General features: G+C 36.6%; 1 protein-coding gene across 2 annotated transcripts in view; it reads left to right on the top strand.

Annotated features, from left to right (window-relative positions):
- Positions 1-18,357, top strand: part of IARS2 (isoleucyl-tRNA synthetase 2, mitochondrial) — a 44,319-nt gene that overhangs the window by 20,054 nt on the left and 5,908 nt on the right. For both annotated transcript variants that reach the window (XM_044943174.1, XM_006055940.3), the window contains 8 exons: positions 9,205-9,307; positions 9,920-10,013; positions 11,772-11,880; positions 12,850-12,952; positions 13,837-13,962; positions 14,585-14,716; positions 15,530-15,636; positions 16,793-16,938. In XM_044943174.1, coding sequence (XP_044799109.1) covers positions 9,205-9,307; positions 9,920-10,013; positions 11,772-11,880; positions 12,850-12,952; positions 13,837-13,962; positions 14,585-14,716; positions 15,530-15,636; positions 16,793-16,938 — 920 coding nt within the window. The remainder of the gene's footprint in view (positions 1-9,204; positions 9,308-9,919; positions 10,014-11,771; positions 11,881-12,849; positions 12,953-13,836; positions 13,963-14,584; positions 14,717-15,529; positions 15,637-16,792; positions 16,939-18,357) is intronic.

The following is an 18,357-nucleotide window of genomic DNA, read 5'->3' as shown; positions in this document are numbered from 1 at the left end:
AATTGTCGATCCCAGTGTTTTGTTTTAAATTACCTTTCACTGCATGTTAGGTAGTTCTGAGTATCCTTGGTGTGTGAAGGTTCCTTTTCACTTTGAAATATTCTTGTGTCACGACTTCAGGGAAAATCTGACACCTTCTGGCAACATGGCTCAGAGAGAACTAAAGGATTTGCTTTGAACCCAAAATAGTTTGTTTGCTTCCTTTGTAGAGGATATGGCATTTGAGAAAGGCCTTGAGAATTGGGCAGGAAATGGGGGAAAGCACTTAGCAAGTAGTGGTATTAGAAGCTGAGGAGCCAGAGTGGCGAAAACATAGCACGTGCAGGACTGTAACGGGGCCGCGGGGAGTGGGTGAGGGGAGCAGAGAGGTAGACACCCGAGAAAGCTTGACTGGGGCAAACTGAAGCGAGTCTTGATACCAGGCTAAGGAGTTTAAACTTTTAAGTAGGAGTGAGGAGTAAGAGTGTGTTTTAGAAAAAGAAGCTAGAAGTTAGAGATCAGGAAGTGATTGTAAGGTTATTGCAATATTATTACAGTTTGGAGCTAAGACTCTTTGACCCAAATATTGTTGCTTATATTTTTAAAATTTAGAGCTTGATCACATAAAAACTAGTATCTTATTTTCCCTACTGAGAATTAAAGTTGAGATAAATTTACACAAGTATTGCTTAAATTCCTTACCAGGGAGTTTTCCTTGAAGGAAATGTTTATAAAAACACTGTGATTGTTCCTCACTCTTTTCTGCACTTAGAGAGCAAGATTTTTAGGAAGTTTCCCTGAAGTGATTGAAGTGTACCAGTTGTACATATTAGTAAGTAGAGCAAGCTGGTTTATTTGACCATTATTTAATCACTACAACAAAATGGTACCTAGGTCAATTGGTCAGTGACGTAGGTGAAATAAATGTGAGCTTTGTCAGAAAAAACAAGCAGATTTTCTTTAGGTATAATTTGTGTTTTATTTTCAGTCAGTATGTTTACATGGTGAGTAACAGATTCTTTTCTCTGCATGGAGCTTTGTGTTGCTTGCGTGGTGTAGTTGATTTCTGATTTTGAAGTCGCAGAGATATACAGAACATTGGCCTACAGAAATGACAGACAGACTTAGTCACATTGTCTGTCAATTCATAGGTCATTTTCCTGTACACCATTTCTGAATAATAACTCTAATCTTCTTCCATTTTTGGTCCTTTAAGTGACGTAACAGTTGATTTTTTTTTTAAATGGATATTAATTCTTAATTATTTGTCAGTTTTTAAAGACTGCATGAAAGGATGTCTGTGTTTTTTCCTGAATCAAGTGAGAATCAGGTGACCATGATTTTTTTGGTCTTCCTTGAATATGCCTTTACACTGCAGTGAGTTGGCAGCCATCAAAAGTAACAGCATCTCCACTGGAAATTGACGCACAGTCCACATGGAGTTGCTGTTACAATCGATGACGCCATTAAGAACATCAGAAGGTTCCCTCCGCTTTGCAGGATGAAAGTATAAATTATCTCTTACGTAGTTTCACAGAAGAAAATCTTGATTTATTCTTTTCTACAGAAGTTGAGAGACTGGTAGATATGAAACTTTGATGTTTAATTTTTATTTTGAATTAATGTTCTCATTTGTACTTTATATTCGTATTTGTATCTTCTCAAGAAATAATTCCACTTTTGACTTCAGTATCATTGATCATTTATCTTAATCTGTGATATAACATCTTTATAATTTAGGTGGAAATCTATTACTAATTAGTAAAGACAATTACTCTTTAGCATAATAAAGATAAATATAGAAACTAGGAAGGAAAAAAGTTATTAAATTTCTTTCATTTCAGAACATTTAAGTGTTAATGCAATAGTTAACATGCATTTAGGAAACTTAGCCCCTGATTTACAGAAATATGAGAAATTTCATTAGAAACATGCAAGGAATTTCAAATTTGAGTGTTAGATTTAGCTACCTCAAATTTTTGCTCATGTTAATAATAATGACTTATTTATGAAAAAGTTCAATAGTATTCATCAAGTAAAACTTTCTCCAAAATTGTTTCCTGTCATCTTCAAAATATAGGATTAAATTAAAAACAGACACCACCCCCAATTTCTAGAATTAAATGTAGTAAATAAATATGAAACATTTAGCCTCTTACCTCATTCTTAATTCTAGTGACTTCCAGAAGAAAAAAATATTATAGCCCTTAGCATTTTTGCTTTTATAAAGACAAAACGCAGGGAACTGAAATGACAGCAACAGTTTCTTCATCACCTTATAATCTCAATGCTGTTTGATTTCTAGTGACACGCTAAATAAACTTCAGCCCAGTTGATATCGAAGTTCAGAATGATTGGTTGATGTGGCAGTGGCTGGTTCTCCCTAGTGCATTTTCACAGATTGAAACCCAGGAAGGACACATAATATGTGTATTTAGATAAGGCCATTGCGTAAAGTACAAAGTTTTATGATGGACTTATTGCTTTATGAAATGCAGCATTAAGGTGGAAGCATAGAGATTATGTAGTGATAAGTGGTTTCACCCACTTTTATTAACAGTAATTTATACTGATCTTTAGGTTATAAGTTAACTGTGTGTTTGTGTTAAGTATAGCATTTTATTAACAAAGGGGGGATTTCTTATATTTCAAAAGATAAATTTTGACTACTTCTTATGTTCTATTTTTCAGAAGAATAATATCACTAGAAATTGTTTTAAAACTTTAAATAAAGCACAATCTCAATTTTGTAATAAAAAGTTACACTTCTAAGTATTTATCCTAAGGAAGCAAAAGGACTAACATCTCTTGTACACTAACATCTCTTGTATAGATATAGATATATAGGTAGATAAATGTAGGGATGTCTAATACAATTGTTTATGAAGAAACATGATATGAAAAAGAAGAAATAAAGTCAATTTTGGAAGAATTAATAGGTAGCCCTTAAAAATTAATAGGTAGCCATTAAAAATGGTAGCTTAGCTCTTTTTTTTTTTATGGTTTTGATAGATTGTTTAATAAAATAGCTACAGGAAAAAAGTCTAGAACATCATATTATATTCTCATCTTTGTAGAGCTACCCCAAATTCCTCATGAAATTATCCTCATTTAATTTCAGTTTTCAAATTAGAATTTTATCTTCCTTACATTCCTTAGGGAGCCCCTAAATAATTACTAAAATCTGAGCTTATCAGCAGGGGGAGTTAAAAATGAGAATCATCTGTCACAGACTTTAATCCAAGCACCCTAAGTAGCTTAGCTCTTAATGGTTGCCTGACTCCCTCTGTATGAAAATCAAATAAATGTAGCCCATCCCAACATTTGGCTGTTTCTAAGTTTTTATTACAGTGCTATAATGAGTACTTTCTGAGCACTTGTACAGCATTTACTTGTATTTCTTACCCAAATTATCTTTTCAGATTTTGTTTGAATATTAAATTTATCTTTATTTTGCAATCCATTGTGGTCGTCTCAAGTGTGAAAGTTATATGTGCTCGTTTATTTTTATTGCAAATTTTATTTTTAAAACTGCCACAACTTTTTGGGACATTCAGATCACCAGAGTATATAGGTCAGGAGAAAGTTCTCACTTTGTTATACCAATTCCATGCACTTAAATTTTGATTTGTTTGGGTTATGAGAATGTTTTTATCTTTGAAATCTGCTTTCTTATTTGTTATAAATTTTGTTCAGCTTTTATACTCTAATTCAGAGTTGTCTTTATTTTCCCTTAAAAACATATGTAATATAGTTGTCTAAGATCTCAAAATAGAGTTAAGTTGCAGAAGAAAATGCCTTTAGGGTACATTTAGTACATCATATTTTTATATTTCATGATAAAAAGGAAGGAAGCAAGTCTTGCTCTAAATGTTAGTAAGACTTGGTCTATTAATGTGGCAGAGCTTCTCTCCCCTCTTTTTTTTTTTCTTTTACCCCATAGACTGTAGCCCACTAGGCTCCTCCGTCCATGGAATTTTCCAGGCAAGAATACTGGAGTGGGTTGCCATTTCCTTCTCCAGGGCATCTTCCCGACCCAGGGATCAAACCCAGGTCTCCCGCATTGCAGGCAGATGCTTTACCCTCTGAGCCACCAAAGAAGCCCCTTCTCTCCCCTCTTAAAAATGCTTTGTATTTGTTTTCAATACACTGGAAAAAACATTTTTTTTGTTCATCTGTGTATGTTGGGAAGAACACAAAATAGTCATTTTCTTAGTAGTATGTATTTGATTTATGACAGCCTTTTTGAAATTAGGTTTTTTAAAGCTACTACAGGATTATTTTCATTGGTGTAGATAACATTGTGTGGTTACATCGATTTTAGTAAGTATTATTAGGTAAAGTAAAAGAAAAACAAAACTGTCCTCCTCACTGAAATAAGGGACTTCTATGTGTTAAAAAGCATATTTGCAAATAAGGTTTACATAATACAATACTAAACTTTTTATATTGGACCATTATTGTGTATATGTAAATAAACTACCTATATCTTTATAAGAAAATGTAGCAATTAAAACTTCAACTTGAGTTAGGCTAGAAGTGGTTGACTAAACTTGATGGGATTCTCTAATAATAGTTACCTTAATAACATGTCAGTTGCAAAATTGAAATCTTTCTTTGCTGTTGGGTATTTTTCGTTACAGACTCTCACTAAGATACTTGAATATAGTTAAGTAATAATTAAAATATAATTCTGAAACTTCATTGAATTTATCTGTGAATTAGCAATATAAAAAATAATTTCATTATAGTTGGATTAGGCATTCTGAAATGGGTATGCAAGTATCATCTACAATTGTAAGGAGACTAAAATATTAGGACTTTTTTCTTTTTTAAGAATAAAAATTTTCTAGCCAAGATGTGGAAGCAACCTGTGTCCATTGATTGAGGAATGGATAAAGGAGATGTGGTACATATATACAGTGGAATATTATTCAGCCATTAGAAAGAATGAAACAGTGCCATTTATAGCAACATGGATGGACCTAGAAATTATCATACTGAGTGAAGTAAGTCAGACAGAGAAGGAGAAATATCACATGGCATCCCTTATATGTGGAAACTAAAAAGAAATGATACAAATGAACTTACAAAACAGAAAGAGACTCACAGAAAATGAGCTTATGGTTGCCAGCTGGAAGGGGTAGTTCGGGAGTTTGAGATGGACATGTACACACTGCTGTATTTAAAATGGGTAACCAACAGGGACCTGCCGTGTAGCACATGGAACTCTGCTCGAGGCAGTGTGGCAGCCTGGCTGGGAGGGGAGTTTGGGGGAGAACGGATACACGTATATGTGTGGCTGAGTCCCTTCGTTGTTCACCTGAAACTGTCACAGCATTGTTAATCGGCTGTACCCCAATACAAAATAAAAAGTTCAAAAGAAAACAAAAAATAAAAATTTTCAAATAGTCTTCCTTCTCCCAGCATTCCCAATATCCATAGAAACTGAAGCTCAGAAGAATAACATGATGTATTCCTGTCAGTATCTGGTAAGTTGCAGGTAGACTCTGGTCTTTGGACTTGGTGCTTGCTCCGTCAGCGCACTTGTCTCTGGAGACTTCCTGCTCCTGACTTGTCTCTGGTTCACACCTTCATCCTGCATGGGTACTGAGGGTCTTTTTGCCTTTGCTCAGCGAACCCCAGAGAAGGGGAGTATGAGTTCACAGATGCAGTGTTTGTCTTCATAAAAGAGTTAGAAAGGCTGAAAGTGAAAGTCACTCAGGCGTGTCCGACTTTTTGTGACCCCATGGGACTGTAGCCCACCAGGCTCCTCTGTCCATGGAATTCTCCAGGCCAGAATACTAGAGTGGGTAAGCCGTTCCCTCTAAGGGATCTTCCCAATCCAGGGATCAAACCCAGGTTTCCCTCACTGCAGGCGGATTTTTTACCCTTTGAGCCACTAGGGAAGCCCAGAAAGGCTGAAAGGAGAAGTAAAGTAGAATTGAGCCATAATTTGGGAGACACAGTTTCAAGGCCTCGCTTTTAATTGTGTTACTTGCTTATAAGGCCCAGCATTTAAGGAACCCCAAGACACAGAACAGTTTATCTGTCACTTTAGCCATTTTTAAATGAATCCATTTAGAAAGGTCTTATAAAGTCCTTTTATTAATAAAGGTATACACATAAATATATATATAAAACTTGTATATACACAAAAACTATTTTGAGTAATAAAATCCTAACATCATGGGAACCCACTCCAGTATTCTTGCCTGGAGAATCCTTTGATAGTATCTCTTTTTTGTTCTAAGAGTAATAGCATTAGGTTTATTCATATTTTCTATTATAGTATATTCAATTTTCTTAACTGATACAGTGTTCTGTGTAAACTATATAAAATAGTAATATGTAACTAAATATTGTCATATAACTAGGTAGTTATTGCACAAAGTTTTTATGGTCTCATGTCACAAGAAGTTTATCTTTACTGTTAAAGTCCATATGAAATGTGTGACTGTATTAGAAATATGGAATTGTGCCCATTTACACATCCTTATGATTTATAATTTCTTCAAAATAAATGTAGCATCATACTTTTTCAGTCTATTCTTTGAAGTACAACCAACTTAAGTATTTTGGTTTTCAATTTGTAGAGCATATTTAAGTTATAACACCCATTTGGTTTTTGCCTCCCATAGCAATTTTTCATAAACACTTCATTTTATCTGAATTATCAGACTTAGAGAGATTTATTGATTCATAATACATGGTCATGATTAATAACAAGTAGATCCAGGTCAGGAGCATAGAGGTTTTTTCTATCCACTCCTCCTTCCATTTATACCAACTCTTGTAGACCTGCATTCTTAGTTACTTGTGTTAATGGAGTGTGGTAGAAAGGAGGATAATTCAAAAGTTGGCTTTAGTATACATACTTTAATCTTTAAATATTAATATGTATGTGTGTGATATGTGTTTTGGTAATTGGTTAACAAAATTAACTGTCTAAAGTTTCCTGACTTCAAAGAATCAGTTTAAATAATAGATATTGCTTACATAATGCCCATTAATATGTGCCAGACACTGTTCTAGGCATTTTGCATATAACCTCAATTAATATCCATAATAGCTCTCTTAATGATACTTTATTATTTGCATTTTTGCAAACTAAGGTACAGAATATTGAGTGCTTTGCCCAGGGTCACATAGCTAGTGATAGGGTCAGGAATTAAATGAAAGTTCTCTGGCTCTGGGGTCCATGTTCTTTTTTTAAAATTTATTTTATTGAAGTATAGTTGATTTACAATGTTGTGTTAATTTCTACTGTATAGCAAAGTGACTCAGTTGTGTGTGTGTATATATATATATATATACACACACACATTCTATTTCATATTCCTTTCCATTCTAGTTTTTCACAGGACCCTGAATATGGTTCTCTGTGCTATGCAGCAGGCCCGTGTTGCTTACCCTTTCTATACATAGTAGTTTGCGTCTACTAACCCCAAGCTCCCAATCTAGCCACACTCCTCACCTTGGCAACCGCAGGTCTGTTCTCTGTGTCTGTGAGTCTCTTTCTGTTTGATGGATAGCTTCATTTGTGTCACATTTTAGATTCCTTGTATTAGTGGTATCATATAGTATTTGTCTTTCTCTGTCTGACTTCACTTAGTATGATAACTTCTAGGTTCCTCCATGTTGAAGCAAAATAGCATTCTTTTGTTCTTTATTATGGCTGAGTAATATTCCGTGTGTGTGTGTGTGTGTGTGTGTGTGTGTGTGTGTGTGTGTACACACCACATTTTCTCTCTCTGTTCTTCTATTGATGGATATTTAGGTTGCTTTCATGTCTTGGCTGTTGTAAATATTGCTCTGTGAACATAGGGGTACCTGTATCTTTTCAAATTATAGTGTTCTCTGGATATGTTCCCAGGAGTGGGATTGTAGGATTATACAGCAGCTCTATTTTTAGTTTTTTGAGGACTCTTCACACTGTTTCCATAGTGGCTTCACCAGTTTACATTCCTACCAGCAGTGTAGGAGGGTTCCATTTTCTCCACACATGGCTCTATTTTCTTGACCACTGTATTCTGACTTGGTGGAAAGCAGCTGGGGAAGTTGTAATGTTCATAAAGCTGTGATAATAAATTAAAAGTATATTATTCCTGTGAGAAAATTTAGTGTAAAATTTTCCCTGAGTTTAATTTTCAAATGATTTATAACTGTATCTTTATCTTCCCATAGATATGATCAGTTTCAGTATGCATTTGATACACATTTATTGGCTTTCTTTTATGTGTTAGGCATGCACTAAGTTTTACTGGATCATCTCATCTAGTTTGCAGTCATCCTGACAAAAGTATCCAGGATCACTAAAATGCAAGTTCCACTATGGTGGGAATCTTATCCGCCTTGTTAACTGCTGTAACTCTAGTGCCTCGAACAGTGCCCAAGATGTTGGAGTACTCAGTAAATGTTTTGGAATAAAAATTGTACTATTAGTCTTAACAGAAGGGACAGTCAAAACTTAGAGAACTTTTACTACTGTGTGTGTCATGTATATGAAAAGTAGCAGTTGGGAGATAAGCCTGGATATCTGTTACCAAAACCCATGCTCTGGTACAGCATGGCCTCTTATGCAGATGAATTGGGATTCAGTCCTGTAAGCAGTGAGGGGGCACTGGAAGTTTCTGAGACAGGGTTGGTGTGATAAAAGCAATTTTAGGAATGCAGAGATGTATCCTGTAAATTAAATTACATGTGTCATGTAAAGGAATGCGAATAGGGGAAAAGTCAGACCATTGCACCAGTCTGGTAGGAGGCAGAGAGGTTGGACTAATAATAGTATCTGAACAAAGAACAAATTTGAGTACCATTTTAAGGTGGAATTGACAGAATGTATTGGCTTAATTTGAGCAGAAATTGGAGGAGGTAGATAATTAAGAGGTTTTGAATATAGGTACTTGGATAGAAAATAGAAACAGGGCAATTAGTAACCAAAAAAGAGGTATCAGGAGATATCCCTATTTTAAAAAAAAACAAAACTTTTTTTCCTTTTTCTTTTAAGGGCTACTTATGACCAATGACAGTAGCAACGAAGTAATCAAATAATTGAAGATAATATCACTAAAGTTTGGAGGAAAGATAGGAAAAAATGTCCTGCATATTGGGAAAAATACCCTGCAGATAGGGAAAAAAAATCACCACTTTTTAATTTTTTAAATGTTTGGTATTAACCACAGTAATTAATTGAACAGTTTTGCTTTGTCCCCCTGAAAATAGCCAAACCATCGAGCATATTATTAAACTAGTGGAAGAGCATGGCAGTGATATCTGGTGGACTCTTCCCCCGGAGCAACTTCTTCCAAAAGAAGTCTTATCTCAGGTACGTTTCCATTGGACTTAAACAGCCTTTGTGCGTATTCCATGATTTAATGACAACACGAGAGGTTCCTGGGAGTTAAAAAGTAGTGATGCTATCATGTCAAGTTCATGAGTTTAGTCATCATAAACTAGGAGCCAGAGCAGTTTGAGAGTAGACAGTTTGATTTCACGAGAGAAGCTGGGTGTCTGTGGAGCAGCAGAGGCTGAGGGGGTCGGCTGTCTCCCTGGGGGCCAGGACTGACTGCAACTGCTCTGTTGGCTGAGTAGAGACACGTGTGATGTGGGAGAACAGTGCCTAACACTGGTGGATCAGGGCCTTCACAGGACATGAGTTCAATGGCATCGCACATGGAGAGATCCAAACTGGAAGATAATTGCAAGACAATGAACACAATTTGCATTTACATTAATACATGTGTGGGTGGCCCCCGCCACTTGTACATGTAGATGAAGCAGTGAAGTAGTTGTCCCTAATGGCAAAATACTTAAGAAATGTCAGTGTAAAATGTGAATTTAATGGTTGTATTTCATTTTCTTAAGACTTTTTTTTGGATATTAATTATAAGTATCATGATCTTTGTGTAAGTAAAATGTTTTTATGTTGTCTTATTAGGTTGGTGGTCCCGATGCTTTGGAGTACGTGCCAGGTCAGGATATTTTGGACATCTGGTTTGATAGTGGAACTTCATGGTCTAATGTTCTCCCAGGTAATCTAAAACAAGAGGTCTATTGCCTGTCAGGCAGTTTTGAAAATTAATGCTATCAGAAGAAATCTCTAATCAAGAACTTTTTTTTTTTTTTTGCTTTTTTTGGAAGTATATCTCCTACTATAGTATAATTTTAAACCTGAAAGAGCCACTGGCAATCATTTAATCCAGTGTCTTCTATGAAATTTTATATAGAACCACAATATAAAAGATAAATAAAGGTGGGAATTTTCTTCTTCCTCCCAGTCAGCTCATTCCCTTTGACCTCCTTGGCAGCCCCAAGGTACTGAGTTCTGTAAACCAAGTGTGGAAATCACTGAAATAGCCTGACCCCATCTCATTTTTCAGAAAAGGACGTGAGATTGAATTGGAATCACATTAGTTGGTGGTCACACAGGTTAGTGTCAGAGTAGAACTCGGGCACCCTGCTTTTTCGTTCTTATTCTTTGGTACTCCATTACCTTCTCATAGCTTTCTCCCCTCTTGCCACAGACAACTGACTGGTTTCTCCTTGCTCATGGTTAGGGTGAGCTTTTGACTCCATGGATAAAGAGGAAGGAGAGATTAGGCAGGGATCAGAAGGGAGCAGTAGCAGGCACACAAAGGGTGCGTTTAGATGTGAGCCGATACCTTCAAGGATACTAAGGGAAAGGGGAGAGGTAAAGTGTCCTCACCGAGAGCTTACAGACAGGTACCGGGAGGTTACAGGGATGAGGCGGTTTCCTTTCTGGAGCAAAGGAATGTGGGAAAACGCCTTGCATGCTCCGCTCACCATTGCTTCTGAAGGGATTGAGCAGGATCGTGGTCAGGTTTTACTTGGGGTATCCTTCTGGTAGTAGGCCTCATTATTGAGAGGACATTAGCGTGATTCCTAGCAGGTAAATGTGTTCCGCTATTTGCGCCTTTCTTTCCGCCTAGGAAATTTGAGAAGTAAAATACGCATAAATTCATGTTCACTCTGTTTTATAGCTAAAGTGTACATAAAAATTCATAATCAAATATAAGTTAATGTATAATATGATTTTTATGTAGTAATGTTCATTTGTAGTAATGTTTAATAGCAACAATATTAAATAGTTTCCAATGTTGTACTCAAGAGAAAATATTGCCAGTTTAGGCACTTTGTTTTCCTAAATAATATTGAAAATGTAAGCAGATAACACTCCATAAGGTTGGTAGGTAGGTTAAGTAGTGTTATAAACAGGAAAAAGAGTTACCTCCTACTGTGTTTGGGGTAACATCCTGCATTTCAAAATTGCATATGCCATATATGAAATAGTGCTTTTGAAGTATTTTTCAAAGTTTATTAGCTGCTTCAGCCTTGATGCGATAATGTTGATTGTAAAAACTCCCCTCTAGAGTTACTCTGAGAATTAAATGACAACAATAAAGTTATTAGATACTCAGCAAATAACTGCTGAATTAATAAAAATAGTAGTTTATTTTCACTAAAGATTTAACTGGTAATACTGATAATTGACAGTCATTATGAATTAGTTTCTAATTTAGATAATATTTTAGCTGTCTGTTGTTTGGAAGATCATACTGCAAAATTTATTTTCTTTATCTTGGTTAATAAATTGACAGTAAAGGTAACAGCTGAGGTGAATGTAGTGTGGCCATTGGGTGGAGGATGACACAAGAAATAGGCAGCATGATTACTTTTAATATTTTAATAAGTATTCATTTCCATTTTTTTAACTTTAATTGACTTAGATTTCTGTTTGTTTGTTTTTTTTTTCCATATTTATTTTGGAGGTACTGACCAAAGAGCAGATTTGTACTTGGAAGGAAAAGACCAGCTTGGGGGGTGGTTTCAGTCTTCTTTATTAACAAGTGTGGCAGCAAGGAATAAGTCACCTTTTAAGTAAGTATTACACCTGGGCTAAACGAGTGAGCATACCTTGAGTATTCCTGCTGAGTACTTGCCAGTGTGAAATAATATGTGCTGAGTAATATGTATGTGATAAAACACTGCCCTTAATTAGTTTACAGGCTTCAATCTCATGAGAGAAAAAAGTTTGAAGTAAAAAAAAAAAAAAGACACAAAGGAGACAGTAATACAGAAAAGTTCTTTCACTCTGATGCAGATCATAAGTCCCAGAAGTAAAACCGGCATTGACTGGCGTAGTAGAGAAACCCACGGAGAGCTTGACCTTTAAATATGGTAGACACGGATAGATGTAGAGAGGATATTCCAGTTTCACTAGGGACAGTCTTGATCAGATACCCTTATATTTGTAATTTCCGCAAGTGGCTAATGAACTGAAACATTTTTTTAGTGAATTTTATTAAATTTGGGGTTCTTATTTGGTTACAGATAATAGCTTTTCCTTATTCAAATATGTGGATTCTACCCAGAAGGATTCTTAAATGGCTTAAGATTTTTGCCATCTCAAAATGAAAACTCTTCTCAGAGTAATTGGCATGTTTATGTTTCTACTATAACATGCTTTTAAAAGTCGATGGAACAGATATATTTCTCCAATTGCCTTTTTGAACAAAGATAATTTTGTGGTGATAATTTTTTTTAAGACATACTTTTTCTGGTTAGTTTTAATGATCAAAATCAGTACATTATAGATGATCAGAAGACAATTGTTTAGTGAATGTAAGCATAAAAATATTTTCTGTGTATAGAGAGCTTAGTATTTAATAATCAGGATAAATAAGCAGCTTAGAATTCTACTTTGAAGAAAAAATTTCATATATAATCTGTCAAGAAAAATTTTTTATTTTTGTGTCAAACTAAGATACTCTTTTTAAGCTATAAGTCATCTTCAAAATGTCCATCATAATTGTGTTTATTAGTATAGTAGCTCATTTGTCTTCTTAGGGCAGTGGTTGTTCATGGATTTACCCTTGGAGAAAAGGGAGAAAAGATGTCCAAGTCTCTTGGGAATGTCATTGATCCTGATGTTGTCATCAATGGAGGACAAGTAAGTGGTTCCCTAAAAACTCATTTTATTTTTGTTTTAAGGCTTTTAATTTGGCAGCAAGACCCTTAATATAGTTACTTCAATGTAAAAAAAAAACCTCACAAAACTGATTTTTATCCTCGCAGCAAATGCTTTACCATGTTTTAAATCTAGACTCTTTAAGTTTTGTGTGACTTTTTTGAAAATGTGAAGGATTGGGATTGTTGTGGCTTTTTTGACTTATTTCAGGTCTGAATCTCCAGTTAGGTTCACGCTATCCCTTTTTTAATGGTCTGAACTTTAAAACTTTATAAACTATGGTTTTACAGTTAAATAGAAACAGTATAAGAAAAAAAATGAGACAGCAACTTTCATTCTTGGACATTATACACTTTAAAGCAACTCATTAAAGAATATCAAATCTGGGGCTGCTGGTAATTTGGTTTATTTTGGAGTTGCTTTCAGAAAAGATACCGCTTATCTGTTCTTTAACCCTGTCGGCTTTTAACTGCCCTCCTAGAGTCCAGTAATCACATCTCTTGGTCAGAGTAGCCTGGGCATACCAGGGGGAAGCACCCCTCCCGCTCCACCCCGGCCCCTCCCCCACCGCAGGGCATCCAGGGCAGTACTCTGACTGCCCGCCTGCTGTAGTAGCTGTTTACAGATATCCAGGGAAGACACTGCACCAGGCCGCAGGCCATACTCCCCCTTTTCCAGTTTCGTTGTTTTTTTAGATGCAGCTGGATCTCTGAAATTGTTAGCTTATTTCATTACAATACAGGTACATTTTATGATCATGTTGTATTCAAGCATTTCAGAATAGGAGTCTTACCTAAAACACCTGTTCACCAAATTGTCATCAAAAGCTATTTATTGGTATGTTTTTTTTTTCCCTCAATGAAAAGGATCACAGCAAAGAGCCCCCCTATGGTGCTGATGTGCTTCGCTGGTGGGTTGCCGAGTCCAACGTCTTCACTGAAGTCACAATTAGTCCATCTCTACTGAATGCTGCCAGAGATGACATTAGCAAGGTCGGAGCACTCCTCTTTCTATTCCTTACTACTCCTGAATGAAAAGTTAACTGAGTCCTTGTTAAAATAATGAGGTGCATTTTGTTGGCACTTGCACAACTGAATGAAAATGCGTTCTCCACATGTTGTGAGCTTTAAAAAATATCGTAAGTTAATTTATTTGTTTAGAAATATAAGTGGTAATGTTAACATTTTTATATACTGTCTTTTTAATATTATATGTAATTACACTAATTTTAATATACTTTCTGTGTGCTCAATGACCATTCACATTTATTCCATTTATTTTTACCTACACAACATTCTCATCTACACTGATGAACAGACTGGGCCACTGACAGGTGATTTGCCCTAAAATTTTAAAGAAATATAAAGAAAACTCAGTTTTTATTTATAAATTACAATGGTTGTTTCTATAACTGGGCTTTTGAAATGAGATGGTGTTTTTTTTTTTTTTTGCACTTAAATAGTCTTATTTAAAAGTAATGATATAAAAATAAAGTATTCCATTAGGAAGGTAACATGAGTTGGATAAAAATTATAGAAAAATAAAACAATTTCAGTAATAATTGAAGGACTCATATTTTTTGACTGCATATTTCTTTTTTCTCAATGTTTATAGCTTAGGAATACACTCCGCTTTCTTTTGGGAAATGTGGCTGGTTTCAACCCAGAATCAGATTCCATCCCTGTCAACAGCATGCATGTCATAGACCAGTACATGCTGCACTTACTGCAGGATTTGGCAAACAAGGTGAGTGAGCATTAATACGCTTTTGGAGGTAGCACAGTTGTGTGTTGAAATCTGGGGTACATGTTGAGTGGAACCAACTTTGTTAGAAACAGTAACTAAAGCACTGAGGAAAGTTATACTTGATCAGTTCCGCATGTTCCTAGGTTGACTAGGTATGAAGTCTTAGAATTCTTCTGGTTTCTCAGAAAAGACGAGAGTAGTGCCTGGTGGCAAAAGTAGGCCAGGCTTCTCCTCAGACCACATTTTCCTCTGAAAATCAGCTCCATGTATAAGAAGGAATAAAGTTGAGATGTACTTTTATTTGTCTGCAGATGTATAGAAATAGCCATCTCAAAAGTACAGCAGTAACTGAAATGACAGTTCTTATGTGTCTTGTAAAATACTCTCTCATATATAAACACAAGTCATTTGTATTTTCTCAAAAATTGGAATTGCTTCCACTTAAGTCAGAGTTGTACATATAGACTTTTGCCCAGTTTTATTTTTTTTTGTATAAATGAGGGAACATTGGTAGCTTTTACCCTTTGCTGTTTTAGAATAGCGCTGTTTCATCACTTAAAACTTGATCTTTTCATTTGATGCCTGTTCTTTTGTCGAGTCCAGGGTAAATTATTCTTTTTTTTTCTGAGGATAGTAGCCTTTCATATCCAGAAATAACCTTTCAAAGATCCTTAAATGCTCTCACATTTTTTCTGTTGTGTGTTTGTCTGCCTTTGAAACGTATTTTTGAAAAGGAACATATTCTGCTCATGACGACTTGCATTTTTATTTGCTTATCCCAGCTTCCAAATTTATTTTGGTTTTGTTCCCTAGATTAATGATTCATATAAGCAGTATGACTTTGGAAAGGTTGTTCGGCTGTTACAAGCATTTTATACCAGGGAACTCTCCAATTTTTATTTCAGCATAATCAAAGATAGGTATGTATGACTGAACATTCAAATGCTTAACAAACAGTGCTTGACTGTCTACTCTGCTTGGCAAATGTTGGAAAGCAGAGGCCAGCAGTGGGGGGCCTGGGCCATTATTAAGAAGTTGGATTCTTGAGTCAAGTCTGATTGGGCAATTTCACCCTGCTACTTGCTAGTTTATGATGAGCTCAGGCAACTTATCCTATAATCTGTTTCTTTAGTCATAAAATGATGATGATAATACCTATCTCAGAAAGTGGAAATGAAAAGATACAATATGAGTAGCATACTCAATGCTGTGTTTGACAAAGCAAGTCCTCAATAAGTAGTAGCTGTGACTGTGAGGGCATGAACACAGTGCTTGTTTTCAGGAGTTTGCTGGCCTTTAGGCGGGAGAAATATTCAGGTAATTATGAATATAATAACATCATATAACATCAGTGATGCCCTTTTAGAGGCAGGCTGCATGCTGTCTTCATGTTTTGCTCCTGTAGTAACTCAGCCAGTGTGAAGTGCCCGCCCTACTCATCAGCACATCAGGGACCTTCTACTGGGATTACAAATCCCAGTCCTTCCCTTGACGTACTGATAGGGTCATAAGGGTGGGGTGCCTGCATGCTTGCTAAGTCGCTCAGTCGTGTCCTACTCTTTGTGACCCCATGGACTGTAGCCCACAAGGTTCCTCTGTCCATGGAGACCCTCCAGGCAAGAATACTGGAGTGGGTTGCCATGCCCTCCTCCAGAGGATCGTCTCAACCCAGGGATCAAACCTGGGTCTCCTGCATTGCAGGCAGATTCTTCTACCACCTGAACCACCAGGGAAGACTGTAGGCCTGGGGACTAGAATCTTAAATACCATCAACTGACGTACTCATTTTCCGTTCACTAAGTTGTCTAGATTCTAGCTATTATCGATCTGTAAAACAGATTGGACATAGCATAGCTCTGAGTTTTTGAGGAGGTGAGCACACCTGGAAGGAGTCAAGTGGAATAGAGGATGTAGTCAGAAGCGCTGTATGATGGAATATTTTATCCTTTAATTAGAAGACAGTTAGAGCCATAGGCTTAGGCATCGTCAGAATAAGCTCAGCCTGAGGCCGGTCCCACCTTGGCCGTGATTGTGTACAGCATGTTGTCAACTGCTCAATAAGTTGTTCTTGTCTAGGCTTTATTGTGAAAATGCAGATGATCCCAAACGACGCTCTTGTCAGACTGCATTAGCTGAAATTTTGGATGTAATGGTTCGCTCTTTTGCTCCCATTCTTCCTCACTTGGCTGAAGAGGTATTCCAGCACATACCCTATATTAAAGGTAAGAAATATTGATTTGTTCTCTGAGTGAGAAAGACCCTGGCTGAGGGTGCAGCTTCTCCTTTTATCTGCTTCAAGTAAGAGGCACATACTCATCTATTAATACAGTGACTGCTTTGTGGCACGATGCGTCTCAGTTCAGTAACTGTAGTTTCTGCATCTCATCTGTGTGTAGAGGAGTAGGATGAATTTCAGCATATCTTTCAAGCCACTTTAAAATGCTTTCTGAAAAAAAAATAAATGCTTTCTGAAATATATTAGCAGCTTGGCTATACTGAGAAATCACTTTTTCTTATATACCTTTATAAATGTCAGAAATATATTTTCAGTTCAGTTCAGTCGCTCAGTCGTGTCCGACTCTTTGTGACCCCATGAATCGCAGCACACCAGGCCTCCCTGTCCATCACCAACTCCCAGAGTTCACTCAGACTCACGTCCATCGAGTCTGTGATGCCATCCAGCCATTTCATCCTCTGTTGTCCTCTTCTCCTCTTCTCCTCCTGCCCCCAATCCCTCCCAGCATCAGTCTTTTCCAGCGAGTCAACTCTTTGCATGAGGTGGCCAAAGTACTGGAGTTTCAGCTTCAGCATCATTCCTTCCAAAGAACACCTAGGGCTGATCTCCTTCAGAATGGACTGGTTGGATCTCCTTGCAGTCCAAGGGACTCTCAAGAGTCTTCGTATAGTGCCTGCTAGTGAATAGTTTTCTAATTTTTTTTCTGTCTGATTACATTAAACTTACAGAAAATTAGAAATTTTACAGTGAGGATGTCACTCATGATCTTATAACCCAGAGACATCTACTGTAATATTGGGATATTTCTATTTTAGTTTCTTCTGGGCATCTTCTGAGATCTTACTGTATATCTTGTCCTTTGTTTACATTTCCAAATGTTGATGTAAATATTTGGTAAGCATTTAGGATGCCAACAAAAGTCCATATAGTCAAAGCTATGGTCTTTCCAGTAGTCACGTATGGATGTGAGAGTTGGACCATAAAGAAGTCTGAGTGCTGAAGAATTGATGTTTTTGAACTGTGGTGTTGGAGAAGACTCTTGAGAGTCCTTTGGGTTGCAAGGAGATCAAACCAATCAATCCTAAAGGCAATCAGCCCTGACTGTTCATTGGAAGGACTGATGCTGAAGCTGAAACTCCAATACTTTGGCCACTTGATGTGAAGAACTGACTCATTGGAAAAGACCCTGATGCTGGGAAAGATTGAAGGCAGTACGGGAAGGGGACGACAGAGGATGAGATGGTTGGATGGCATCACTGACTCAGTGGACATGAGTTTGAGCAAGCTCCAGGAGTTGGTGAAGGACAGGAAAGCCTGGCACGCTGCCGTCTGTGGGGTCGCAGAGTCAAACATGGCGTAGCAACTGAACAACAACCGTATTAATTATTACCCACAAATAACAATC

Source organism: Bubalus bubalis, chromosome 5 (genome assembly GCF_019923935.1).
Source record: "Bubalus bubalis isolate 160015118507 breed Murrah chromosome 5, NDDB_SH_1, whole genome shotgun sequence".
NCBI classification, from domain to species: domain Eukaryota; kingdom Metazoa; phylum Chordata; class Mammalia; order Artiodactyla; family Bovidae; genus Bubalus; species Bubalus bubalis.
The sequence above is the reverse complement of the archived record's forward strand: the minus strand, read 5'-3'. Positions and strand labels throughout refer to the sequence as shown.